Source organism: Myripristis murdjan, chromosome 13 (genome assembly GCF_902150065.1).
Source record: "Myripristis murdjan chromosome 13, fMyrMur1.1, whole genome shotgun sequence".
Taxonomy (NCBI): domain Eukaryota; kingdom Metazoa; phylum Chordata; class Actinopteri; order Holocentriformes; family Holocentridae; genus Myripristis; species Myripristis murdjan.
This window is the reverse complement of record NC_043992.1, coordinates 26,723,451-26,751,261: the sequence shown is the minus strand read 5'-3', so window position 1 is coordinate 26,751,261 and position 27,811 is coordinate 26,723,451. Positions and strand designations below refer to the sequence as shown.

General features: G+C 42.8%; 1 protein-coding gene across 2 annotated transcripts; it reads right to left on the bottom strand.

Annotated features, from left to right (window-relative positions):
- Positions 1 to 35: 35 nt before the first annotated feature.
- On the bottom strand, positions 36 to 27,784 carry mettl16 (methyltransferase 16, N6-methyladenosine). 2 transcript variants are annotated; one of them, XM_030067472.1, is made up of 10 exons: positions 27,624 to 27,784; positions 27,172 to 27,327; positions 15,031 to 15,218; positions 13,941 to 14,081; positions 13,626 to 13,741; positions 13,278 to 13,420; positions 9,995 to 10,064; positions 8,245 to 8,334; positions 2,719 to 2,892; positions 36 to 1,105 (listed from the first exon to the last, which is right to left on the bottom strand). In XM_030067472.1, exons 2-10 carry the CDS (start codon positions 27,297 to 27,299, stop codon positions 407 to 409), a joined length of 1,749 nt encoding a protein of 582 aa, XP_029923332.1. In that variant the 5' UTR covers positions 27,300 to 27,327; positions 27,624 to 27,784; the 3' UTR covers positions 36 to 406. The 2 variants fall into 2 exon arrangements, with proteins under 2 accessions (XP_029923332.1, XP_029923333.1); XM_030067473.1 differs by having other exon boundaries at positions 27,172 to 27,308; positions 27,624 to 27,779.
- Positions 27,785 to 27,811: the final 27 nt, after the last annotated feature.

The window sequence follows — 27,811 nt, the reverse complement described above, 5'->3', positions numbered from 1 at the left end:
GAAACAGCTTTAGAAAATTACAGATGCACAAATTATCAAGTATGTTACTAAAATGTACATTTATTAAAAATACTTTCTTGGCAAGTTTGAGCTGGACATACCAACTAATGTGAAGGAAAACTGCTGACCCAAGAAAGTCAGCTCATATGACCTGGAAAACAGTAGATAACGTACTAATCCATTAGAATGATCACTGATTTCAACAGTGCAGTTTTCACCACAAACAGCTGAGTCCAGAGCTGAATCAGCTGAACTGTCCTTAAAAATTAAAAACATAAACACAACTTAGCATAAGTGGGGCACTCAAGCCTGTTCTCTAAACAAAAATAGCATTTTTCACATTTTTACTTGACCCCTTTTCAGGACTCTGCTCTATTCAATGTACTTCTCCAGTGATCTTTGCCACTCAAGGTTTGGCCACAGTCTTGAGGAGTGTGTTCTTCAGATAGGTGCAGAGTTGGTTCATCAGGTCTTTATTCTGACCCTCGACCCAGTGCATCTCAATCACAACATCACTCTCCTCAGGCATCACATTCAGCAGACACTTGAAAAGGAAGTGCTCAGCTGTACTGGGGCTCAGAGGTCGTTTTGAGGGCAGTACTTCCTGTAAGCTGCTTTTTGCTTCATGTGCAACGCCAGGAGCCTCCTTTTGTCCAGCTTCCTGTCCTGTGGCTGGTGCTGACTGTGCTGGGGGTTCTGCAGAGGTGAGAGACTCCATGTCCACATCTGCAGCCTTTTCTAACACGTCTTTTTGTTCATCAGTTGGGTTTTGCAGTTCTTTGATTGTCTCGTTTGAGGTGCTGCTGTTGGCCGTTTGCTGCGCAGCGAGCTCCTGTGCTGACGGAGCTTTGCTCTTGCTGCTGTTCTGGGTGTCGCTGTTTTGTGAGGAGGAGGGCTGTGCTTGGGAGGAAGGGGCAGCAGCAGGGACAGCTGTGGTCAAGGTGGTTTGAAAGCTAGCTCCAACAACAGGAGGTGCTCTGGGAAGCTCCCGCAACTGACGTGTCTGTTCACGTCGCTTCTGACGCCCATGAATCCATGTGTTCTCCACCGCAGTCAAAAGGAGGCTTTTCTGCTGATTTCTGCATGGGACCTGCTTGTGCAGCACCTGCAGTACCACACAAAGTAGAAGGGACACATACACATTGATGTGACATGGTTGGAGTGTGTGTGATGTACCAATCAGATTCATTATCTTCACTTATTTTAGTTTAGTTTAGTATCACTGTACTGATTGCAAATATTCCCTTGTGAAAATGGCAGATCGTCCAAGTCACTTTGCCATGAATTCTGATGTTACATGTGGTCTGTACTGTTGAGTTTTAATCAAATCAAAATTATGCAGCTGAAAGTGCTTTACAGATCTGAATAAGATAAATAATATAATTAAAGAGAACAGAAAACAGATGGAAGTTTGAGTACAAAACATTTTAAGTACAAAGCTGTGTATTAGCACAGGTATTAAAGCTGTACTAAGGGATTTCTGACTATTAGAGGGTGTTGAAAGTACAAATTCCTTTTGTAAAGAAACAACACTCCTTCCCAGCAGATCACTTATATAAAACAGAAAGTAGCTGCAGTGCTGACTGCAGCAACAGAGGCACTTGTGCAACTGATCTGAAATTTGGATTCATTTATCTTAAGAAGGTGCTGTTTCAGAGAAGCTTTGAATAAAGCTGAAGCAGTGAGGGAGTGGACCAAGGACTGAAGAGGAGCTTATTCTTGGCTGATAAATTTATTTAGATAGCTAAAACCAGGCAACAGCAGGCTGGCTGTAAACTGTATAGTGGAAAGAGGACCCACAGTGATGAGTCTCACATTGCAAGGGGTCATTTTACTGAAAGAAATGCACACAATATTGCTTCAAGTATGCCTGTTGCAACTTAGTCAAATGCAACAGTAAAATATGTTTTTAATTTGGTCTTTAAAGCATCTGCGTTTCAATGACTCTGGCATCAGCTGGAAAGCTGTTCCAGAGGAAGGAGGCATACAGACTGCCACCCAAGTCGTTTTGGTTATTGTGGTTGGATGGTTAAAATGATTTAAGACATTTATTTGGCTCCAATGGATCAATTACAATGAGAAAAAAAAAAAAAAAACAATAGGGTCAGGCTCTTGAGGGATTTAAATAAATTAATAACATAAAACTTTATTATGGAGCTGGTTGGTTTTCCTCTTCCCCAGCTGCTGCTTTCTAAATAACTTTCCATGGAATCAATATTTTTTTATCTTTCAAAAAGGTTTAGGAAATTAATCTCCTGTTTATCTTTGTGTTATGAAGTTTTGTGAAATCTGAAGATTAGTGTCTTCAATACCATGAAACGATGTTCACTGGACTTAATGGAGCATGTGAAGATTGAAAGGAAGGGACCAAAGATCGGACCCTGTGGAACACCACACAGACTAGAGGAGTACTGACCTATGATACAAGAAATCACCTCCAATCAGATAAAAGCTGAACTTATTTATCGGGCCGTACCAGAGAAGCACACATTTCTCTAGTCTGTACACGAGGATGTTATGATCAACCACATGAAATGCAGCACTCAGGTTAGAGAGCAGAGGACCGATGGAGAGCACACTGGAATCACTCATGTCTTTCAGGTCACTGCCAATATTAAAATGTGCCATGTTGGGGAAATTCTCCAATGTAGATAGTCTTTTTAAAATATGAATCAGCAAATTATCTTAAAACTGTATTGGCGCCTCACAAATCCTTACCCGCAGGTCAGTGAGTGTCCTCTCCACCAGACCGGCGATACTGTCCACAGGGCTGCGGGCGGTGCAGCCGATAGCCGAGGCCTTCGCCTGGAGCTCCTTCAGACCGGCCTCTGGAAGCGTGAACGACAGTGGCTTCCGGGCCTTCTCCAGCTTACGCCGCTTACTGGGGGGAGACTGAGACAAGAGAGGGGAGAAAATCAACCAAAAATCTGCAACACAGGTTCTTACAGACGAGTAAAACAAAATGCAAGTGATTAAAATTAAATAATATTCATTAATTATCACTGATTAATGATCAAAATTAAATTTCACACAGAATGAGAGGCAAAGTGTCAGACAGACAAATCCAGAGGGAGGGTGGGACAGAGAGAACGAGACACAGATTTGTTTTGGATAGTTTATTTTTGCGCATTTTCAAACTGCATCACCTGAAATGAACATTATACATAGATAATTTTATAGCAGTTATTTTTGTTGCATTATTTTCTGTTTTCATACGCTTTGGTGTTTTAAATAATTCTGTGTTGTGGTACTATTGTGTATGAAATGTATTAATAAACTGTCAAAACAGACTAGTAAACTAAAAGATCGGACGTCTGTGTAAGATGCTGAGAGTGACTGACTGAGTGAATCTATCTTGGTATTAAGATGTCATTACAAGAATCTTGGACAAAAACGTAAATGGCCAGAAAGCCGTTAACAGATGGCAGTGAACAAAGATAGTTCGAAAAATGCACAAGGCAGAAGGAAGATCATTCAATTTGCAGCAGCGAGTTCCTTGAAGAACCATTCAAAGATATTTGTGAATGTTTGGACTGGATTATAATAAAATACTGGTAGTTGTCATCAGAGCAAAATCAGAGTAGAAACAAAACTTAACAGGAAACATTTAATCTGTTTTGGAGTCTCCAAGATATTCAGTAAAGACAAAGCTTCATTACACTGCATTAGATACTACTGTCTGAGTCTGTTTAGCTGTAGTATACATGCACATCATTCAGTCTGTACAACACATAGAGGTGCTAGATAAAAAGAAGTTGGTTTCACTGACTTGAGTTACGTCTCGGTCAGAAGGCTTTTTCTTCTTCACTGGAAAAAATGACTGACTGGAGAAAAATATTTAGTCTAACACCCGGCTGAATTTACGTCAATTACACCATTCCTCTATGGCCAACTTTAAATTCGCAATTTCTGACCACTAGAAGGTGCTCCATTTGTGCTCGCAGCTCAAAATATGGCTTCTGGATACACAGCAGATTGCTTGTAGAAACTGAAAGGCAGGAGATGTTTTTGTTTTTGTTTTTTGGGGGGACGGGGTGGAAATGAGGGATACATTTCAACGTCAGAAGGCTCTTGTCGGATTACTTGGATTACAAAAATGTGGTGAAGTGACAGACTGGCCATAAGGTAAGCTTTTAATTAATTGTCTCTGTTGCTGCAGTGGTGATTGCAGCCACAGACACACTCACGCAACTGATCTGAAACTTGGATACTTTTATCTACCAGTGAAGTGAAGGGCAGGGGAGGAGCTTGTTGTCAGGCCGATATGAAGTTCTCTTACACTGTGTGGTGTTCGTCTTTAAGAAGCTGCCCTGCCACCTCTCTATAAAAAACTGAGCTGTCGATCTGACATACTGTAGCACCCTGTGGCTGTCCAATCATAAACTGGCATTGATACTACTCCTCATGCATACCTCCCATTCCCTACATAATTAAGGCAGACTCACAAGTTTTTACACACACACACACACACACACACACACACACACACACACACACACACACACACACACACACACACAGCAAACATCCAGTACATCTGAGTTTTACTCGTTAAACTACAATCACAATAAAACTGTGATGTGTAGAGACACAACTCATCCAAAATGCTGTCATTATTATTATATAAATGGACAATAGAGTCTGTAAATGAGGAAAGCAAGACTGATGGTTTCTTGGTCAGGGCCATAAAGGCAACAAGGGGGTGGCTGATAAAACCAAGGGCATCAAAGAGGTGAGGAGACAAATCACTTCTTCACTTCACCACAGCTGTGTAAAATCTGGCCTGATGGACGAAGGGAATCATGCTGCATGAGACGATGGCTCCCATGTCGTCATATCACAGATGCCTCACTAATTGCGTCAATCCATCTTTCTGCTCAGACCTCTGACTCTTTGCCTTCGTCTTGTCACCTCAACACGACAGTGGTCATGCTATTGCCAGTACTATGAGATCTGAAGACAAAGAAAGGCTGCACTGATACTAACGTAATTCATTTAAATTTTGCTATTCTTACTTAACTAAGCAATCATGGCTGCCAGTTAACATCTCTAAGTAACATGTGAGAAGTTGCAGACTTGTACTCCTCCATAGTTCCCACCCACAGTCTATTTCGAGTGTAGAAATTCTTATTAACAAACATCTGTAATGCTGCCATTTTTTAAAAAATCTATTTAATTTTTTTTATTGCTTTGTTTTTATTTTACTGCTTATTTTTTCATGTTTGCTGCATATTTTTGGTGTGTTTTTCCCTGGTTAATTTTATTACCTACTGCTGCAGCAACCTTTTGTTCCACTGAAATCAACGGGTCTCATCTGATCTGTGTGATATCAGATCAGTAACAGGCTAACACAGCAATGTATCAGAAACTGACATTTGATCCCAAGAGTCACTGGCTAATATGTCAAAAAATAAAGCAAAGCAGTTTGAGTTATGATGTGTGTCCATCCTTTTTGATGATTCCAAGCTAATGGCCTATAGTGAAAATAATGTTTCACTGCTCAATATGTCCTTATACTTGGAATTAAAACCGGTGGCATCAGTGTATGCCTCGAGCAAGGACAAACCATCAACAGATGGCAGGACTTGGCAAGCTATCCAGACACACCACAAGAGGGAGCCCAATCCATTTCAGCTTTACCTGGACCTGCAGCGAATTGGACACTGCTGCTTGTATCTGATCCACCACCAGTGTCACGCTGTAATGGCGGAAAAGGTCATTAACTGTGTCTGTATACAACACACACACACTCTGCTGCGCTCTCTCTCTACATGTGCGCAGAAGCCAATAAGACAAACTACACTCGCAAGCCCACGCAGGCCCACTGACGGGGGGCAGACAGCGGGGGTCTGCAGTCACAAAGTACAGCGACACTGCAGACAGCACGGCCAGCTGACCTACAAACACAACAGAGAGGCAGCAGATTGTGACCTTCATGCTGCTGCTCTGATATAGGGGTAAAGTTTCTATTAATCTTTCATATAATGCTTCCTGTCTTATTCTTTTTAACAGGAAATACAAGCAGGTTCTACATGGGCACACTAACTAAATGGTCTGTCAGCCTTTTAAGCGGAAAATAATTTTGCAGACACATCTTTAGCAAAGGTGGCCATATTTAATGCACGGGTTGACATGTTTGCTGTGGTTATCAAAGGATGATGCCTTGTCTGGTGGCTTCTAACAGCTGCTTTGTTTCCCCCCCACTCTGAAAGCCTTTCAGGTCATCAGAGAAGGAAAAGAAATCAATAAAATCCATCTAGACAAGCCTGTCTGATCATACAGAGCATCCTCGACATAGATACAATGCACTAATACAAAAGCACACACACACACAGAGTCAACATGTACAGATGCAATCATAGAATCGCAGACAAAGAGCACATAACCTACATAGCCCACATGTACAATTTTAGGTGCACTCCTCTCCACTAAATCACATCCTCTTCTGTGACTCTGCCGCTCTTTCACTCCATTATTTATTGGACTTACCCAGTCTCACCTCGATTCATCTCTGACACACATACACATGCACACACACACAAACACACACACACATACACGAGGGCTTTTACACCAACAGCTAACTTGCCTGCTCTGTGGGTAATGACGACCCCACTGTAAAAGCCTGCCCTAATTTTGAAAACCAAAAACAGTAAAAAGCCTGAGTACAATAAAAGCAGCTCTCCTCAGATAAGATGTCATTAAATCATCCATTTGCCCCTCCTGCATGCATGCACACAAACAGATTAAAGACAAAAAAATAAATAAATAAAAAATGCAATAAATTTAAAAAAAGCTACTTTGGGCATATTTTGTAATCCATACTCTCTGCTCTCTCCAACCCCCACTCCCTGAACCCCCAGACTCCACCGCCTCTATCTCTGGTATCTCTGGTGCTTTCCTGAACCTTGAACCCTGCTTAACCCCCTCCTGCCCAGGGCCCTGTCTAAGTCACATGATGCTCTGACAGACCACTATCAGCAGCAGCAGCAACAACAACAACAAGCCTCAGGGCTGCCAGAGAGCCTCGAATTCTTCAGCAGTCTATTGTTTTTGCAATTCCTATTCATTCTCTTGTCTGCACGTGCCCGATCTCACTTGCCATTGTCTCAGTCCTTTCCTTTTGTTTGTTAAGATTTCTTCACCTTTCTCTTGTTTTCCCTCCATCCTCTCCATCTGTGTATCCATTCAACATCCTCCACATAATGAGTAACGGCGAGCTATAGAGAATAGATGTCAGTCAGCCTTGTGATGCCAGAGATATCAATCAGTTCATTAGGTGTGTTTGTCAAGAGTTGAATGTCCTTGTGCCAGGCTATTGTTGCAGGGGAGAATTTGTTGTGTTATCTGCCAGCTCAAAAAACAGAGACGAGAGACTGATTTGTGCAGGGTGCTCTCCTGGTAGGAAAGGGTTAAGTAGGTCACAGTTGTATGCATGTCACATATACTGTAGGTTATATGAAACATTAATGAACACCCCCCGCGCACACATGCATATATTGGACATCCATATGATTTCACACGCACACAGAATTAGGCGTTCAGTCATGCATGGAATTGCACATACATAAACTCTCTCTCTCTCTCTGTCTCTCTCTCTCACTCACACACACAAACACACTTGAGGGGTCTGCCTAGTAATGATGCTGTGCAGCTCCCGTGTGTAAAGGACTGCGGACAGGAGTGAAAGAGGAGGAGGGGGAGGCAAGGGTGCAGTAGAAAATGTAGGGCAATCTTTCTGCTCAACTGCTTTTATGTTGAAAAGCAACACAGACCAGAGGAACCCAACAAAAAGGAGTCTGCAACATTCCTTATCATACCTCCTCTTCTGCACCTAGTAACCGGCCCCCCCTCCCATTTCCTTCACCTCCTTTTGTTCAATCTCTCTCACCACTGCAACATTTTGCTGAGTTATCTCAATGGTGCTTTTTACTATTTACTATTTTTGCTATTTCTATTTCTATTGCCTGGCTACAGCACATTAAAAGCAGGTAAACATCCCCCCCAGAGGGTGGCATAAGTGGGTCTAATGGAATGTGGCTGGACGCAGGGAGGGAGGACATGGGTAAGAGAGGGGGAGAAAGATGGAATGGGACACAGAGGGGGTACATTATTGAGGAGGTTTTGGAAACGTCCAGCAGCAGGTGGGGAGCGGCCCAAGAAACAGAATGACTGCAGGACAGTCTGCTGAGCCTCAGGGGGGCAGCATGGTCAGAGTTCTTCACAATATCTGCACCATCTTACCGGGACGATCACATCATCATAGAAACTCCAGGCCAGCGCCCAGCGCATGGTGCGTCCCTGACAGAACTCTGTGTGGGTCACCTTAGGCACCTGAGCACACAGAAAACACACAGCCAAAAACCAGAGTCAGACACAACAAAACATTCTGACGCCAGCGGCTCACCAGACGCAATTTCACAAAACCAACAGATTCAAGGTCTATGAGAAGTAAGTAATTGTGCATTCAGGATGGATGGTGACACAAACCGAGCCACTGTGATGAGCAAAAGTTGGAAAAAAATTAAGTCATGCAAAACAGCAAAAGGGTTCCACTTTGTCTTTGAAAGGAAACTGTAAGATAATTTGGAGCCGTGTCTGTATTCCTGCATGATATGAGCCATCACTACAGGCTTATACATATTATCTAATCTGGAAACATGGAAATATGGACAAACTCAAATATTACAATGTCTTGGACCAAATAATTGATGTTGATACTGTGACAATCACATTCAAAGGTCTGTAGTCACTTAGCGTGAAGTGTGATTAAAGATCATGTTATCAAGAAGAATGCTCGTGGTAAAAAGAAGAAAACAAAGAAATACAAAACAGGTTTAAATAAGCAAATACCGTTAAACAAATCAAGAATATGCGCTGTTACTTCAGCCAGAAAATACATGCAAACATAGACATTGTGCACACTGTGAGTGTTTGCTGCAGCAAGCTCCACGTCTCACTGTGGCTGAAAAAAAAAAAAAAGTTCATTATGGGAAAAAAGACATGCTCACGAATATTGTGCAAAAGCCCGTTTTGAAACAGAACAGAATGTACCACTTAAAATCGTCTCCCAGGGCTGCTTCAGTAAATAAGAGGCCGAGGGGGGGAGTGTCTCTAAGATAAAGGTTAAAGGTCAAGAGCACTGTATCAGAGAGATGAGGCTTTTACAAGGAGGCCTGGTTAACATTTGCTAAATTAAAAAAGGAACGAGACAAGGAGGTGACTGGGGAGGCGGACAAAAAGGAGTGCCAGGTGCACAAAACATTTGCATATTAACTGGGCTAGGGTTCTTTTTACACACACTTTAAAATGTGGAAGGATCCTCTTCTCTGGCTGATAGCCAAGGCTGCACTCCTGCTGATGAGCAGCGATGGCACCCTGAAACCACCAGAGGAGCGACGATTTAAAGGGGTAGCAGGCTGGGGGTAAAATGGATGATCTGGGATGACTGACAGAGGTTTGACCCAAGGCTTGGTGAAGCTGCTTTGATGCCAGTCTGTTCCCAGTTCTGCCCACTGAGTCATTTCTTGTACATGTGAGTGAAGTGACTGGCATTGGCTCAGAGGCCTCCATCAGTAATGAGTCAAGTGCCGGGCTGTTAGTTAGGCTAATGGCGCTAATGGATGGTAGCTACACAGTGCTTCACAATTCAGTCACACACTGCTAATGGAAATCAGCTCATTCATGGCTGGTCTGTGGCATTGCTTAGCTGGCATATTAGAGAGACTTGATCCGTTACGGTCCACTGGGTATCCCCCTCACCCCAACTCAAAACATCAACATGCCGTCCCAAAGGAGCTGGGCTACAGTTGGTGGGAGTTGGGGGGGTAAGGCGCTGTTTAAACAAGTTATTACCCAACCTCACCCTCTGGGCATGTTGCTTGCATGCACAAACCGCGTCCAACACACTATGAATGCTTTGTAATATTTATTGACTGCAGTGGATGTACATGTTTGCGTGCTTGTGATCTATGCCTTTGTTCTGGCTACTCACCCCTTGCTTTCTCAGCTCCTCCTTCAGAGGTGCCAAGCTACATTTCTTCCCCAACATGCAGCTGTACCACCTGTAGAAGGAACAATCCATATTAACCAGCTGTGTGTCTTTTCAGATGTGTTAGGGGCAGATGGCCCAGGCATGAACTTCACAACAGAGATCAAATGAAGCGAGGTGGGTCAGCAGCAGAGGAAAAGCTGCTTTGATGCTGTCCCATGTTGGAAACTGAATCAATATTCTCCGCAGTGCAATAAAAAGATTAGGCTTTTTGTGATCAATACGCAGCCTATAGAGTGTTCAGCCAGGGAAAATGGAGGAGAGATAAACACATCAGGGAGTCAGTTTAGCAGGAAAACTGGCCAATTTTCACCAATCTTGTCAGGGTGTGTTTGGTTCTTACTAGCTTCTGTGAAGGCAACCCTGTGATCTTTATGCAGTGGCCATAGCTTGCAGAAAAAATGAAAGTATTTACATAAATTGCATATAAAAAAGCTACTGCCACACCACAGAATTACATACTTAAAAGAGGGCTCGGCATTGGCATTAGGAAAACAATACACATCACAAAACATGGCCCACACTGGGACACACTGCAATAACTAACTGACTAAATGTATAAACAGAGCTTAAAACACAACATACTGAGCAACACCTCATTAGACTAATATATGATGTACTGGTGCTTTCATAAGATGTTTATACACAATGTAATCTTTGACAAAGTCAATATTAATGTGGATATGACGAAGAAGTAGGTGGAGGCATACAATCATAGAGCTAGAAGGGTAAATTCAGAAATGAAATCCTTTCACTGTAATGCAGCTCAAACCAGGAAATGACGACAATGATGCCATATTACAATATTACCATATCCAAAATCCCTGACAATATCTACTCTTGGATCACAATATCAATATAATTTTGATATATCACCCAGCCCTAATTCAAACTTCCCATTCCAATTTATTAAAACACACTTAGCACAATTTGCTGGACATGGTTCATAAAAGGGTTGTTGTCACGTGAAAATGAAGCGCATAAACGATACATATCAATACAGGGGGTGGGTACAGAGTATTGGAAAAAATGACATCACAACACTCAGCTGTATCAATTATTTTGCAGGGCTTCAGATCTGTTTGATTTTTAACTTGTGAAAAGGCTGCAGTGAAGGGCATTCAGAGTAAACCGAGTCAGGGAGGCATGAAGATGCCTATGTGGAGAAATGCCCAGAGGGTTGGACGGCTGGGGGGGGGCACCATCTCCTCCTGAAGTGACACAATGAAATATTAAACAGCTCTAATATCCACAGATGTTTCCCACTTTTCTGAGCAGAAAGAGGGAGCAGGGGGGGCTTAAAATGTGTGTTTGCCCCCATGACAGCTCCCTGGCTTCCCTCTTCCAACGAGACCCTTTTAAATATCCCATAGCAGCTGGATGAAGATCCCAACTGTATTCATACTCTTCACATGGGGTCTTCTCGAGCGAGGACGTGATTACAATCTTGTTACCAGAGATGGTAATTTTCATATCAATGGCAGCGAACACTTAGCAGAGGGCACGCTGAATAGGGAGTATCATCTCTTTCTCCTAACTGCCATTTTGGGCACTGTGGTATATGTGTGTGTGAGCCTGTGTAGTATGTGTATGCACATGTGTTGTAATGGTAACCAAGGTGGCTCGCCCCCATCTGGCAGTAATTACAGTTTAGCGTTGTTGGAAAGGAGAGCTGGGAGGAGGAGGAGAAGGGGGTGTCTCCAAGGGCCAATCAGAAAAGCTGGCTGTGTTTCCATGGACACCTGGTGGCTCTGGTGTCCCAGCATGCTTTTGGGAATGACAGCCGGCTCTGGCTGGCTTGGCCCAAACCCCAAGCCTGACACGGCAGGGGGAGAGACAGCCGAGGAGAGAAAAGAGGGAGAAGAACAAGAGCGGAAGAGAGGGAGAATGCGGTTTCTCTCTCTTGGTGGCAGCCTCTCCTCTCCGCGTCCAACTGCAATGCTCAGCTACACAAGAGCGTACAGGTGTTAACATGGCGGCAAGTGAAGCCCCTCTGAGGGCCACTCATCTTTCCACTGAAGCGAACACAGCACTGCATAGAGCACACACACTCTTGTGCATTGTAATTACAAAGCCACACAGACAGACACACACACACTGCACTCCCTCTAGGGGGCCAAGCAGGTGTGGCATGTCTAATAAGCTTTAATAGCACCTCGCGGTTCCTCCCTCCATCCGTGTCTCACTCTGCTGCACCAGTGACAGCCCTTGTGATGGGGGGAGGGTACGGTGACGGGTTTCTGGAGCCACCCCAGCCACCCAAACACAGCTGTTCCCTGTGGGCATCCGGATACTGCTAGGGGTGAGCGTGTGCCAAATCATTAAACCAACTCTGGGTGACAGCTCCATCGCAGCACTGCATCCCATCTGCGCCCTTTTCCTTCTTGGTGTCTCCCCGTCACTGGAGCTCTCAACTCCCATCCAGCCTCCTCTTGAGCTGATCAAAGGCTCTTTAAGGCCTTGTTCAGACCGCAGGCAAAACGGATTTGTTTCTCAAATCAGATCTTTAAGACAGACCGTCCGCACTGTTATTTGCATGTGATCAGGTCGGATTTGTGTGTCCAGACATCACCAACCTATCTGCATGGGTTGCTGTGGTAACGACACAGGTGTGAGTAACTATGTATGTTGGTGAGAAATGTAAAGAAAGCCTCCTCCCAAAGTGCCAGCAGACAATTTGCTTCAGCATCTGTCCATGCACTGCTGTTCTCTGTGTCGTTCTCCATACAGCATTCTGCTCACCACTCTGAGTCACTACTGTCACTCTGAATCTGATGTCGGCGTTGTGTGTCGTGCTATGAGCGACGCCAAAGAAAGTTTGAAATCCGGTTTGAGCGGCCTTTGCATCCAGACTGAGACACATCTGTAGAAACCTGATTGGAATGGCATTTCAAAACAAAAAATGCATTTCATGTGGTTTTTGGCGATCTAGACTCCCTAAGATCAATCTGGATATACAACCTGGACATGCCAAAAACAGATCTGGTCTGGCAGTCTGAACTAGGCCTGAAAGAGCAAAACTGCAATGCTCTTAGGCCACCGTCTGCCAATGCAAACTCTGGACTGTAAATGCTTATTGTTTCTCATAACAGAACCTGATAAGGTCAAGGAGGTCAGTCTCTCTCTTAAGGGTATGTTTAGTTTATTAAAGACCCAACCCCCCTCAATCGGCTAAAAAATAAAGCTTGGCAAAAATTTCAGGCCAGAGACAAGCTCTATTCCTCACCGCAGGCGTTTCTTGAGCTGCAGACTGTCATGAATGATCCTCTTGACAAACTCCAGTTCACCGCCCTCCGCCATGATCTCCGTCACACCGCCTGTGTTTACTGAACTGGGAGGAGGTCGCCGTGAGTTTCTTGAATTCACCCCCTGGAGAGAGGAAAAAGTCACACACAGATAAAGATAAAACTATTAGAGCTATTAGAGGCTCACTCTAGCCAGCAAACAAACGCTATCTTTATTCTCAGGAAGCAAAATGAAGTTGCACAAAAATGCTTAACCTTTTGAATTCAAAGGCTTTTAAGATTCAGACACCAGTAAAAAGCAAACATATTCAGGACACGGCGGCTCATACCTTAGCTTCTAGCTGGTTAGCAAAAAAAGGAGGGTTGCACATGCAGAAGTCGTACACAATGGCCGTCTCTTCTTTCAAGGCATCCATCAGCAGCGTTTTCTGGGGAACTTTGACAACTGCAAAAAGAGGACAAACAACACAAAAAGGCAAATGCAAGACCAGTTGAAATGGTAAGATGGGTGTTTTGGTAAATCACAACACAGATCTTGGGATGAGACTTGTAATAAATATTGTATTGAAACTGCTGTTTTAAGGTAGTCAGCTGATTTCTTGTGATCTGTCCTTTCCTCACGGTGATGAGTGCACAACATTTACCTTTAATGAGGTCAGAGAGGTTATTCTGCTCCACGTTTTTTGTAGCATAGTCGAAGCAGATGTCATCTACCTCTGTGGCAAGGAAGTACCAGCCATTCATAGTGGCGCCCAACAAGGGATAGATACACGATGCTCCAGTGCCTGAAAAAGGACACACGAAAACCCACACAAATAAGTGTGTATGCTTTAGAATGATGAATGGGTATTGTTTTCAGTGAAAATGCAAATATGCCGTGAAGCTGTTTTAAGTAAATAACCGTTGGTAGAGAGGGATATCCAACTGAGTGAGATGGCATGAATCTAATAAATTCTCTCTTACTTGTTAGGCATAATGGATAAAAAGGGAGTTCAAGCTGCTATTATCAAATCATTTGTGCGAACAAAGGCCAAACCCCACATTTTATAGTCTAACCAGACCTCAAAAGAGGTCCACTGGGGAGTAAGACAACATCAATTAGCTAAAGACAGGGGGAAATGATAATGCCAGCGGCTATCCATCAGGGAGCAGACAGCCCCAATCTGCTTACAGAATGGGTGGGGTCACCAATCAGTGACCCTTGGCTCTAAGGAGCCATGGAGACACACACACAAATGCACACACATGTACAGACATAATCACAATACATGCAAGCACAGGCAGCTGTATCTCTGATGGATAGAGCGGCAAACAAGCTGTGACATGTGGATGGGGACTTGGCTAATAAGTGCGAGGTGCACAGGAAATGGATGGGCTTTGTATACCAGCTGGAAGTGCTACCAGGCATATTGTCTTTGTCGGTCTGTGCCACTGGCAGCCAGCCTCTCTGTGGAAGTGGGACAGACTTGTGCAAGAGGCCCAGAGATGAACTTTGCTCAAGAATAATCCAGAGGAAACCCTCTATGGCCACATAAACATGAAACACTCATTATAATTGTTAATTTAAAGTTTATGTATAAAATCATAGTGCCAATCACTGTGAAGTGATCAAGAATCTAAAACAAGTCTAGGATGAGTAGAGCAATATTTATCTGAAAGGTTGTGGGATGAAATACAGAAAGCTGATGACACAAATGGTGTAACATGAATATAAAGGGGGACGTGTGATGCTACCGATGTCGATGCCCTTGCGCGGTTGGCCCTGGCCATCGATCAGGTCCTCCACCCAGTGGATGTAGTTGAGGCGCAGGGGAACAGTGGGTATGAGGCGCTCCAGAGGAATCTCAATGGTCAAACCGAAGTCCTCTTTCAGCAGCGTACAGGTCAGCGCACGTACCGCCTCTGGCTCTTTGAAATTCACGCTGGAAGAGAATCAAATATGCCAACTTGAATCCATCATGCCACAATCAAAAGCAATACAGCATTTTCTAATCTTCAGCAAAAGCAAATACTGCTCTTTGATTTGAAAATGTACTACCTTTATTAAACTCTGTACTTAACAGTCAATAGTCATGAACAATTGATAATGATTTCAATTTGGTGACCAGTTGTACTGGACCCTTTGCTTCTTCAATGAGGTTACTCATCACTGTCAGTATTTTACTCTTAACACAGCACTCCATTAACCCCCTTCCACTCCTGCCTGGTTCTCTGCATTCCTCACCATTACTTCTCTTCACAGGCACACACTTTTGATGTAGAACAATAGTCAGATAAGCAGCCCATCAATTTACACTCCCATGCTAATGACATTAAAATTCACATTTTCAACATTTCCAGACCTCCCACTTATTCCCAATTCCCAGTCCCACACTTTCAGCTCTCTCGCCCTCTCCTCTCAACATGCCTAATGATTTCAGCTGTCACAAAAGCAGGCGAGGGTATGGGAGACCAGTGAGTGGGCGAGATAGGTATAATTAAAGCTTCTCTGAGCTGAGGTGCGCATTCGCACCTCAGCTCATGTAATTAGACACTTCTCAGTGATGAGAGCGTCTGGCACCTCAGAAGTTTGGTGTGAGCATATTCTGAAAAGTCTACCACCAATAAAGATAAAGCTGAGTCTGAAATCCAGTGCTTTGAAAACGTATTTATTCCCCTAAAAATGTTCTGCATTTTGTGGGGTTATAGCCCAAATTTAAAATGAAAACAATTTTTTTTGCACTTTTTTTTTTTTTTTTAAATTAATTAACTTTTTTTTTTGTTCATTTTGTCAACCATTTTCTTTAGGATGAAAAATAGCCGTTGACAACCCTTTTTTTCATGATGACAAAACAATAATGTTAATAAGTTGCTCTATGAAATCGCAAACCTAAAACAAAATATTTTTTTATTCAATGTAGACTAATAGACAGGCACAAACAACCGAAAAATGTGCCCCCCCTTTTGCCTTCAAGATAGAAAACCTAACAGACAGCTAAGCTGCTTTCACTGTTAGTCTGAGTGCAGAATATCCCTCTTGAAAATTTCAAAGCACAGCAATAACACAGCATTCTCAGTGTAACCTTGGGAAACACTGATGCTTTGAAGAGGAATAAACTCTTCATTTCCTCCAAAAGGAATGCCAAGGTAGAGAGTGTCCATTCTCCTGAACTGACAGTTAAACATGATGAAACTTTACAGATGATACTCTGACGCTGTGAAGGCATCATGGAGCTGCACTCCAAATTATCCAGCTACAGAAACCTGACACAAACACTGAAGTAAAGAGAGTCTTTGCTATGGAAACAATACATGGTCTTGTCTAGTATCATCGGTGTAAACTGGCAGGCTTCAGAAAGTTGCAGACCAGACGTTTGAAACTTTGAACTCGTCTTGTGAATCTTTGGTGTAAAGCACTGAAGCTCTAACAAGCACATCAGGTAATCAGAGAGCATGCCCTGGTGTTTATTTATGAGCTTTAATGTTGACATACTTAAGGCAGACTTTATCCTTTGTATTGTTTCAGGTGTAAAGTTAATACAGTGTTAAAAATGATGCTCAGTCATTTTAAAATATTAGTAAAGAGCAATCACCTTAATACAAACAAGAGGACTGGTCAGAATAATTATCAAAGGCAGCTCCGAAAATGCAACAGCATTTTTAGAACAGTGTCCTGTCATTAGACTACATTGAATAAAATGACTGTGCCTAAAATTATCAGAAGTGCTTCTGACTAAAACTTGGCTAATACTAATGTAAAATAAATTACTATAATCTCACAAAAACAAAAAATATTTCAGCAGATGACAAAGATTAAAACTAGTAAACTAAAATTCAAATACTTGTCAACAACAACAAAAACAATTTGAAAACTTGATAATCGTACTGCAAAATGATATATTGCTATTGTTCTGCACTTCCACTTACAAATGGAGCGACAATTTATATTCAAACAGGACAATGACTAAGTGCATGAAGCCAAATGGCTTAAAAACAAGAATGCGAGAGCCTCTGAGTGGTCCAGCCAAACACCAGATTTAATCCCACTGAAAATATGTGGGGGGAACTTTAAGAAAGCTGTTCACATCTGCTCCTCATCCGACTTGATCAAGTTTGAGCAAACTGCCAAGGAAGGATGGTGGGAAATCCCAACATTCAGATCCCGAAATTCAAATGTGCTGAGCTAATCAATGCATTCATGAGGATTTGGAGCTGCTAAAAGTGCTTCTGCCAAGGACTGATTAAGGGGGTTGAACACTTACTTAGATAACCATTTCTGGTTTTACCTTCTACCTTCTAGTTTTAAAAAATGAAATACATATATATAATAAAAACATTTGCAAATTCTGGATCATCTCAAATAAATTGACAAAAAAAAAACAACCTCTAGTTAATGTATTTGAATTTTTTCAGGTCCACACTGCTGCTGCTCAATAATTCATTGATTTTTTTCTATTTCTCTCTTTCTGGGCCTGGGTGATGGCCAAACTTCAAAACATGGCTCCAACAATGAAGTTTTCTATCGAGGGGGATTCTTTATCTCAGCTGCAATTCGTAAAGAAGATTCACTACAAAATGGAAGGGAGAAATTCTGGGTCCAATCGGGTCTAATCCCCAAATCTTGCCTGCATCTTCATTCAGGAGTGATAACAAAGACAAATGACTCTCCGCTGGTCAGGTGTGGGATGGATACAAACGAGAGGCACTTTACCTGTAGAGGCTAGAATCAATCTTACCAAGTGTCCCTATAACTAATGAACATATTAGGTTAATGGTCCAGTTTAATCAGCTGCTGAAAGAGTGTGACCTTTAGTGTCAGGAGGAACGCCAACACCTGGCTGCTTTGGGGATGCACAACACATTTTAACAAAAGATGAACCGGTGAAGAATTTGCAGATTAAAAACTTCTTAAGTGGAGGACGAATTAAGGCGAAGGGGGGGAAAGTGATGCATCAGCATAAGGCGCTTCCTTTCCAAATGACGGCATGCTCCTCTCATCTGTCCGTTTCTTATATTAATATTCAGCCCTCGATCCCATTTCTCCTCAGAGGCATCATTAGATTAGGATCAATATACAGAGTGAGGCTGTTCAGAGCAGGCCTTCTATTTATAGCACCTGATGAGTGTGTGTATGTTGCTGCTGTGTGTGTGAGGGTGTGTGTGCGTGTGCAATGCAGACCAATCATTCCCATCAATAGCGCTGCCTGCAAATGCTATGTCTCCATAGCAACCACACCTACTGCACAGCTGAGGAAGAGCACGCAAATCTGGCCACGCTGGAGCAATGGCTGATGCCAGATAGAGCGTGAGCGTGCCCGGGATTTACGTTTTCTGCCTCTGCGTAGGTGCGTCGCTGACTGGGTACGCCGTAACGTGGCAAACGGTGTACAGGATGGGACAAACCAGCGCCAATAAGTCGTGATTTGACAAGATATCTCCATGTCAGGACAGCTGTGCAGGAGGAAAAAAGGCAGGAATCTCAAGGCAAGGCATTGCTGTGTAAGTGTAGTTATTAGGGTCATAAAACAAAACACTATTCCAAGTAATGGTCAGTGAAGTGTCTGGCTATATACTGTAGCTGAGGCAGGTAAAAAGGAGCCGAGGGAGCTGTGCTGTGTGAGTCATGAAAGAGACAGTGGACAATTACACAGGGAGTTTGGGATCCTGAACCTGCCAGAGGGCTATGATGAGCAGTTTCTCTCTGCAGCAGCAAGCAGAGAGAGGAGGACAAAGGAAAGGAGGGAGAGAGGATGAGAAATGGAATGGAAATATTTTTGTGTATGTGGAGGGGGCACATCAGCAAAGGGAGAACATGGGAGGTGTGGAGGACGAGAGTTGAAAATGCTCATGATGCAGCTGAAGAGAAAAACTTGAAGAAAAAAAAAATTGCTGAGCGGCAGAACAGTCCCTGGTTGAGGTTCAAATAGATGAATGAGACTACCTAGTTGTACCAGGGGGAGGCTGCCTGCTAAGAAAGACAGGAGACCACAGCCCCATCTCACCTCCACCCTCCTGCCGGCATGCTACATGATCAGCATGAAAGCACACAGACACACACAGGCACACTTTTTTCTGTCTCTCCCTGCAGAGGTCACCTTCAAGGTACACTTATTTCATTGTGAACGTGCTGAGAAAAATTTGTGCTGATTCCTCTCCCATGTTAGGACTTTTTTATAATGCTGAGCAAAACACATTTTCACTCAGAAAAGCCCAGATGAGAGCACTGGTTAAAAGTATACAGCTGAACTGGTCGTGAATGTCTGTGTTAGTTTATTACCCTTTAGAGGAAATTAGTTTTGCAGCACAGTGCTTACAGCAGTGGGAAGAAACATTGCACGGTGCACAATACGGAGCAACACATTTGAATTATTTTGCAATTCTGCAAATAGGCTCCTGCTGAGCTTGTTAGGATTTCCTTAACAAACAGAAGGCAGGACTGCTCAATTACGGCTAAGGTTATGATCCAGATTTTTTTTTCTAGATATTATGACCAGGATTTTGTCAGTCTTCTCTTCACATACTTGTATCAACATCTTGACTCATTTTTACACCATCAGATGAGCTAAATTAAATGTTTTGAGTAGTTTAAGATTATTAACCGTGTAAACAAAAATTGCTATACATGATTAGAAAAGAATCATTCTGCAGCCGCCACATTTAATTGCACTGTGCATTGTCATTTTTTCTGTTCAGTGATGGCGGGCGTCAGGAATACTTGAAATCGAGGATGGTAATATCTCATCAAGGAGGTCAGACCTCTGAAGTTTACTCATCTGCCAGCGACAAATTAACCAATCACACAAGTTCCTATAATCAGATCAGTTCGTGTCAGCCCGAGAAAGCTGATTGCAGCTGCTTACCAGAAACCCTGTGGCCAGCCCCAACATAACCCAAATTATAATTGCAAATTAATTGGTTTTCAGATAAATCACGGGGGGTAGGTTAATGTTCTACCTAGCTATCAAGATGGGTTTGGAGAAGTCATAGCCGAAAATGGTTTCTTCACAGCTGCGGATTTAAAAAGTGAAAAATGCAAAGCTGATGCCCTACCTGGGGCCATGACTTTCCTTCTAATCTCTTCCATCAGATATCAGGAGGGGAGATGTGTGGTAATGGTGCTGCTTAGATTACCAGTGTGCTTTGGAGAATCACTGCGGCTGACCACTGCGGCACGTTTGCATTTATCAATTTAAAACATGGCACACACAAGGGCATAATCCTTCACGGGGTCATAATTATTCCTTCCTACCTTCTCTATTGCCAAGAACAGGTTTAATAATGTATTTCTCAAGGACCCTGGTGTGAAAATTGAACATTCCATTAATTGAGGAAGTGAAAACCCCTTCCACACATGATCGTCCCCCACTACATGAAAAATATGACTTCCAAATTAAATGTCACCCTGGCTGTTGCATTTTTAATATCCATTCATGCTTCCTAATGCTGTCCCTCTATCTGATCTGACACCCCCCCTCCACCCTCCAAAAGTACGACTGCAACAAGCCAAAATTCAGAGTATTTAGGGCTACATCTGCTCCCCACTTCCACTTCAATTCCAATCACATCCCTTTCCCCTGCCGCCGCTGGATTGAATTCCCCGTCTCGACCCACCACTATCAGTCTTCTCCAGCGAGGATCCCAAAATGAGCAGAGACATATCTCCCCTGGGGATTGAGAGAGTGTCTCCCCAAGATTACTCTCATCCTCTAAAGTGACTGCTTAAATACCAAAAACCCAGTAGATGAATTCATCTGGAATTACAAAAAAACACTCTAATCCCTCCACTAACAGAGTGACAGACTGGGAGGCGAGGAGACTCGCTGACTGCCAGCGAGTGCCAAATCTCTGCATGTGACAGCTAACCAGAGCGGGCGGCCCGCCGCAAAGCGACACACTAATCTCAAACCTGCATTCAAGTTTCAGGCGAGGAGGCCGGGTCAGGAATTGTTTCCCACCTGTTCGCCCATACTGAATGAAGGGCAAATCCAATCGTAGTACAATGTGCTGCGCAACGTTGTTGTGGTTAACGTAAACTAATCAAATAATGAAAACTAGGTGTGAAAAAACATTTTCATTAACTTCAATAAAAAATAAAAATGAGGCTTTACAAAAGAAAAGATAACTAACAAACTGTATTGCAAGTTTACAAAACTAAGTAAAATAAACTAAATTATAGAGAAAATGTCTTTTTTTCATCTTTGTCAGTTTATTTCATACATAAGCCTTGTGCTGTGGGTGGATACGAAATCTACCTTCTGATTTTTTTTAGCTGTGCCAGTTTTACACCAGCAGATGGCTAATATCCTTCTGCAGTCACACAAGCCAGACTTGACAAATACCCCATATTGCAAAAAAAAAAAAAAAAAAAAAAAAAAAAAAAACTAATACTGAAACCAATAAAAATTACACTAAAACTATCCATTTTCAAAAAATAAAACTGTTCTAGAGAAAACACACTTTGAAACTAATTAAAACTAAACTGAAATTGAAAACAATAAAAAAAAAAAAAAACTAACAAAAAATGCAAAACTATAACAACGTTGAGTAACAGAACCATGGTTGGACTTGATACAGACACACACACACACCTAGTGCTTTACCAGCAGCAACCACAGCTTCATTACCGTGTCCTTTCACATTTTCCTGCTGGTTAAAAAATGACTCAAATGGTTAAAACGAGGGATTTAGCTAATTGGCTAATTCCCTCATTGTCTAATTACTAATCCCATGCTAAGCAGCACGCCCAAACACTGTCAGCCCATTGTTTGTCACGCGTCTGTCTGCCTGTCAGGGAGGAACACAGACAGAAAAACGCCACATAGTGAAGCTCTCTAATTAACACCTGTCACAGATGGACATCAAGTTGAGGTTTGCAGCAAGCCCACACGCTCATGCCTGATCGTCAGAGCGACGGCTGACTGGCCACCGCACAGCCACAAAAGATCAGCCCACAACAATATGTTCACCGTGGCACGCAGATGTTCACGCCTGCCACCGATACCTCGTCACACTCATCTGCATAACACAAAGTTATTTCCTCACCGAGCTGACCTGGTGCCTGTTTTACATGACAAAGAAGAAAAGGATGAGGCACCAAACCAAGACCGCGTCTCAAACTGAGCAATGCAAGGTTTCAAGGCAGAGAGAGCACAAATTGTTTAAAATACACCTGCCATAAACACAAATTAAACAAAGGATAATAATAATAGTAACAACATGTTACCATGATGAAGATGAGAGCATAATTAACGAAGAAGAAAGTTTTTTGGAATGTCTTTTCATTAAAAATACAACTGTGCTTAAATGGTAACATGCATGGATACAGACGCTGCAGCAAATATGTCCACTTTGCAAAATCAGCACAATAGACTGAAGCAATTTTACAAAACTCAGCAAAAAAAACGGCAGGTTGAAGCCAAATTTAAACAGCAATAAGCAATTTTAAGATCGGATAACGTCGGATTTCACAGCCTCCTCACTGGATATTATCACAGCTGCTCTGCCAGTTACAGTTCAGAATCCAACGTATCTAATGACCAAATATTGAAACTGTGAGTGTTTCTGCTCTTCTCTTTGATGCTTCAGTATTTTCTAAATGAAGGTGGCACTTGCCTCGCTAATCTCATAACTAGACGAGTATGAGGAGAAAAACACAAAAAAAGAGAGAGTTGTCGACAGATTATGTTCATACAACGAAGAAAATATTAGGAACACCTTTGTGATATTGAAATGGAAGCTGTCTTGCACAATCTATGCCTAAGAATGATTCTCTACCATCCTCATGACTGAATTGGTTTATTAGCTGAAAATCATGTGGAAATAAAAGCTTTCCCCTGCATTCTTTACTTTATTTTAAAGAGCAGCAGTTACAAATTTTTGCACAATCATTGCCAGAGTATGTGTCAAACTGGAAAGGAAAGCAGAGAGGAGTACAGGGGTTGGCAGCTGGAATAAAAGAAAAGAAAAAAAAATTCCACATTTTATGCTGTATCCAAAACACAGCTTCCAGTGCCCTGAATGGCTCGTGCAGAGAAAAGGAGCGCTGGACGGAAACAGAGAGAAAAGGACAGACATCATCTCTGTGCTTCACGGTGCTTTGCAAACTCTCCCACAGAAGCAATCATGAGCTCGCGCTGGTTGACGTCAACACCACTAATCCCATCAGACATACAGTACTTTTCCTTTGTTCTGCCTGGACTTGCTCATAAAATGACTTCTCAGCAGTGCCTTAGTGAGAAGGGCATGAGCATCAGTGGCCTGACAGTTTGAATCCAACACTGGTCTCAATTAGTGATATTTGGTTTAAGTACAGAGGGAAACAAGGGGAAATTTCCAAGGCAATCTTCAGTTGAAAGTAAAATATCTGGGGTGTAACAGTCATTTAGATAAACCTAGCCCAGCCTCTCTCACAAAGCAGGAAGCCAACAAGCAGGCAGGCAGACAGAGGACGGACCGGAGAAGAGAGAGAGAAAAACAAAGACAGTAAAACTCTGTTGCATTCATCATTTGTTCTCCTGTTGTTGCCAAAAGCTGAACGAGCAGTAAAGATGAGACTGAGTCAGGTGGGATATGAGTACTCATGGTGGAGGCGGTGTGTGTGTGTGCGTGTGTGTGCATAATGTACCTCAGGGCGTGTATGAGTTGAGCTGGCATGTTGGTGAGAGGGTGTTTGTGTACACTGCTTGATTAAATATCTGCAAAAGATCTTGTGTGTGGACACGAGAGGCTGAAGAACTGCTCTGCAAACCGGCTGTGAACTTCCTGCTTGACGTTCGGCTCGGGGCTCAGAGTCACAGAGGGAAGGTGGTGAGGTGACGCCAGCATCATCTTCATCACGTCCTTCTGCTGAGCCGTCCCAGTGACAAAGGCCCGTCTATGAATTTCACTACACTACTTGCTGCTGCCACTGCGAAGAAGCTTCTTAGCTAAAATTATTTTCCCGATACTTCTATGCTAATACATATTACCGTTCTTAACAACCAGGCAATCATGAGAAGGACCTTTCACTATTGTTCCGTTAGCTTTGCATTTGTGTGTTGTCAGTCGTGGTCGGCGATAAATCAGTTAAACTGGACTGATGTTTAAAACCGATGCAAAAAACGGCTGATTTGAAAAAATCAAGCTTTTAACTATGCATGTTGTAACATTATAAAAGCAGCTGAGCACTCTGTCAAACATGCATGTCAAGAAGTGTGTGCATGAATTCACTGGTCACATGATCATGCCCACTGAGATTCCCATCAGTTTGTAGTTGTAGTTAGTGGAAAACAAGAAAAATCTAGATTAAAACCATAAATCATGAAATGTTTGAAAAAAAAAAAAATTATTTATCGCCGCTCTAGTTGTCAGTCATGCTGAATGAAAATAAACTGCCTCTTTTGTTCACTGTTTCCTGATTTCAGACTGCCCAACAATCTTTGAACAGATCTACACAGCAAAGTAACTGTAGTATTGTCTCGCTCTGTAACAGAAAAGATTTCACTTACAAAACGTGTGTGCCAACATCCAGCCCTTCACTGACACCCACGTCATTATGGAGCAATATTTACAAATCAGAGAGGACTCTGGGATGTTCTGGTTGAGGTTTCTGATGAGTAATGACTCACACTGAGAAAAGATATTCTCACCAAACTGATGCTGGTATAAAACATGTTAAATCAACAAATTCTATTTATTGCACCATCCTATTAATCAGCAGATGCCACCAGATGTTCTGAGGAGGATTTCAGACACAGAGAGATCTGCTCACAGTCTGATCATATATTCACATGTGGTGATGAACCACCGGAAAACTTCCTGAAATTATCCATTTAACATCTGTCTTGAAAGACAGAGTCTTCCCCGCTGCTCATCTGTGCCCGCTTGGCATCACCACAACAAACTGCATCTTTTCTACGCTCACATTCCTCCCTTTAAAAAAAAGATGAGGGGGGGTGTACTATTTTTTTCCATTCAGTGGCATTTACACATCGCAGATCATATTAATACAAGAGAGCTGCTGCTGGCTGAACCTGCAGCAGCACAGTGTGAAAGACACGGCTTATGTTTTAGAGGTGTGCAGATTTCTTGATTCAAAGATGCATCACGATGCGTATACGGAAGATTCTGCATCGATGCAGTCACAAGGGTTGCAAAATTCTGGGAATTTTCAATGCTGGAAACTTTCCATGGGAATTAACAGGAATATATGGGAAATGACAGAAATCAATGGGAATAAACTGGAAATTTGCAAAATTGCAGGTTAGCCTGTTACAATGAACTTAAAGGTTTAAGAGGATGTTGATGAGGTTCAGTAAGAAGCCACTGACAGCTGAAAGGACTGAGGAAAAATGCAGAAAAATGCAGAAACCAGAGGCTTGAGAGGTTTGAAAGAAAATTCTTTCATTTTACATTATGAATCGGACTTGTTTTTGGGTGGGGGGCATAGGGAATATGTTTATTTAATTCTGTATTCATGGTTTTTATTGCTCAATGGAAGAACTGATTAAAGTTACACTCACAGATAAATCAAACTCAAAAATGTCATTTTTTAAAAGGTGTATTAGTTAGCAAGCATGTCTAGTTATGCCAAAACAAAACAATCATATTTATGTTTGTATGATACAATATTCCTGTTAATTCCCATGGAAAGCTCCCAATTTGGAATATTTCCCAAATTCCCTAGCTAAATTTCCCATGGAAAGCTTCTGGAAAGTTTCTGCAATTTTTTTGCCCCTTTGGAACCCTAGCAGTGGCCGAACATAATCATGCACGCTGTCTGGAAACCTAATTTTCCCCGCAGCGGAAGCCTGCATGGCAGATTGTGCTCAGCCACTCCCTCGCTCCTGGTCACTTCCTGCGGCCGCATGCACAGTGCGCTCCTCCTGCGCAGAATGACGACGCTGCCGCGCTCTGTTGACTGCGGAGGAACCACGCCGCAGGCTGCATTCAGACTGCAGTGCCTTCCCACAGGGCCGTATGACGGTGTGAGTGTGTGTTTTAACGGCGATGACACAATCAGAGAGTAACGCTTCATTTTTCTGATTCACTGCTTTGTTCTCGCTGCTGCTGCTCCCTCTCTTCATTCACTCTCTAGCTCGCTCGACCACCGCTGCTCTCTCTCTCTCTCCCTCTCTCTCGTGCTCTCAGCTCACTCAGTCTCTCTCAAGAATCAGGAAGCCGGCAACAAAGTCCAACTTAATGCCCCAGCAACGGTGGGAAATTTACCACCGTGTCTGCAAGCTGGAGAAACTCAGTCATGAGCGTTTAGTAGGACATATGCACAGTCCGCACCAGGAGTCCGCATCGTTTTGTGCTTGTTGGAGATGACAGCAAACATGTAGTGCAGTACAGAAGGTTTTATGATATTTTGTTTTGTTTTGTTTTTGTAATGTTTATGTACTGAGGTGGGTCACACAGATAGTGGTATAGAAAAGATGCAGCTTTTATATTATAGACATTATTATAGATTTTTGAAAGCACTTTCTAAATAAAATATGTAGTTCAAATTTATCTGACTGCTTGTGTTAACTGATGAAAAATGATAGCAGCCGTTGACGGGGGAGTCATAATCAAAGCGAATCAAGAGGCCAGTGAAGATTCATACCCTTAATATGTTTTCCATCATTTTCCAGTACAGTACCGGCCACCCACACCAAACTGAAACCCCATCATCACATCACTCAGTGGTGGACGGCTGTCAGCCACTGGCGATGGAAGAGGATGTGGAGGATGATCATCCATCGGCCCAACCCTCTTCTATTTCTTATATGTTGACTGAAGCTGATCTGGCAGCTAGTGGTGGCCCAACACCTTCCTGACACTTTAATGTTGGTTGTTCCTTTATTACCTGTTTGTATATAGTCTCGTTGTGCAATAACACCTACATTAATGTTAGCAGCAGCTTGGTGTACTCACACGGGTCGGCCAGTGAGGCTGGTGTGCACATGCTGCTGGAAGTCCGGGTACTTGGAGGCCAGGTAGGCAAAGTCCGGAGGTTTGTCTTTGTAGCGGTTCCGGGGATGCATGGACTTGTTCAGGGCCATGTCTCCTTCCTTGACGGGAAGTTTTGAGCTGGGAGCAGAGGGCACACACACACACACACACTAAACACTGCACTACAAACAACAAGCTTGATGAAGCTGATACTGTTATTTACATGGAGAAGTGCTGCTCAAGTTACACATTTCAGATGTTTTAGTGTAGCACACACTGTCTCGCAAACATGGGAACTACACACTTCATTCCCTTGATACGCTGCAAAAAAAAAACCACTGACTACAAACTTTAAAACCAGGGGGGCACCTTGCTAGCAGAGGCTAATGTGGAGCTAACGCATCGCTAACATGCTAACAGCAGCGCCTGCCTACCTGTACGGCAGTTTTTCTTGTTGTTACTGAAGCTTTTAATAGTGGCGACAGACGCTTTTTTTCACACTCTTGACACGCTCACTGCTAATGGCTCACGTTGCTCAAACGTTTTACCCCTAGCAGCCTCTTCCGCCATCTCATTCAACGTCACTACCCTGCGACGAAACGGGTGACGTTCACATCAACCG

Coding starts and splice junctions, on each gene's coding strand:
- mettl16 (XM_030067472.1), bottom strand. CDS start 27,299: ATGGCCCTGAACAAGTCCATGCATCCCCGGAACCGCTACAAAGACAAA. Junction 8,335..9,994: donor AGGAGCTGAGAAAGCAAGGG/GTGAGTAGCCAG, acceptor CTGTGTGCTCAG/GTGCCTAAGGTGACCCACAC. Junction 1,106..2,718: donor GGACACTCACTGACCTGCGG/GTAAGGATTTGT, acceptor GTGGTACTGCAG/GTGCTGCACAAGCAGGTCCC.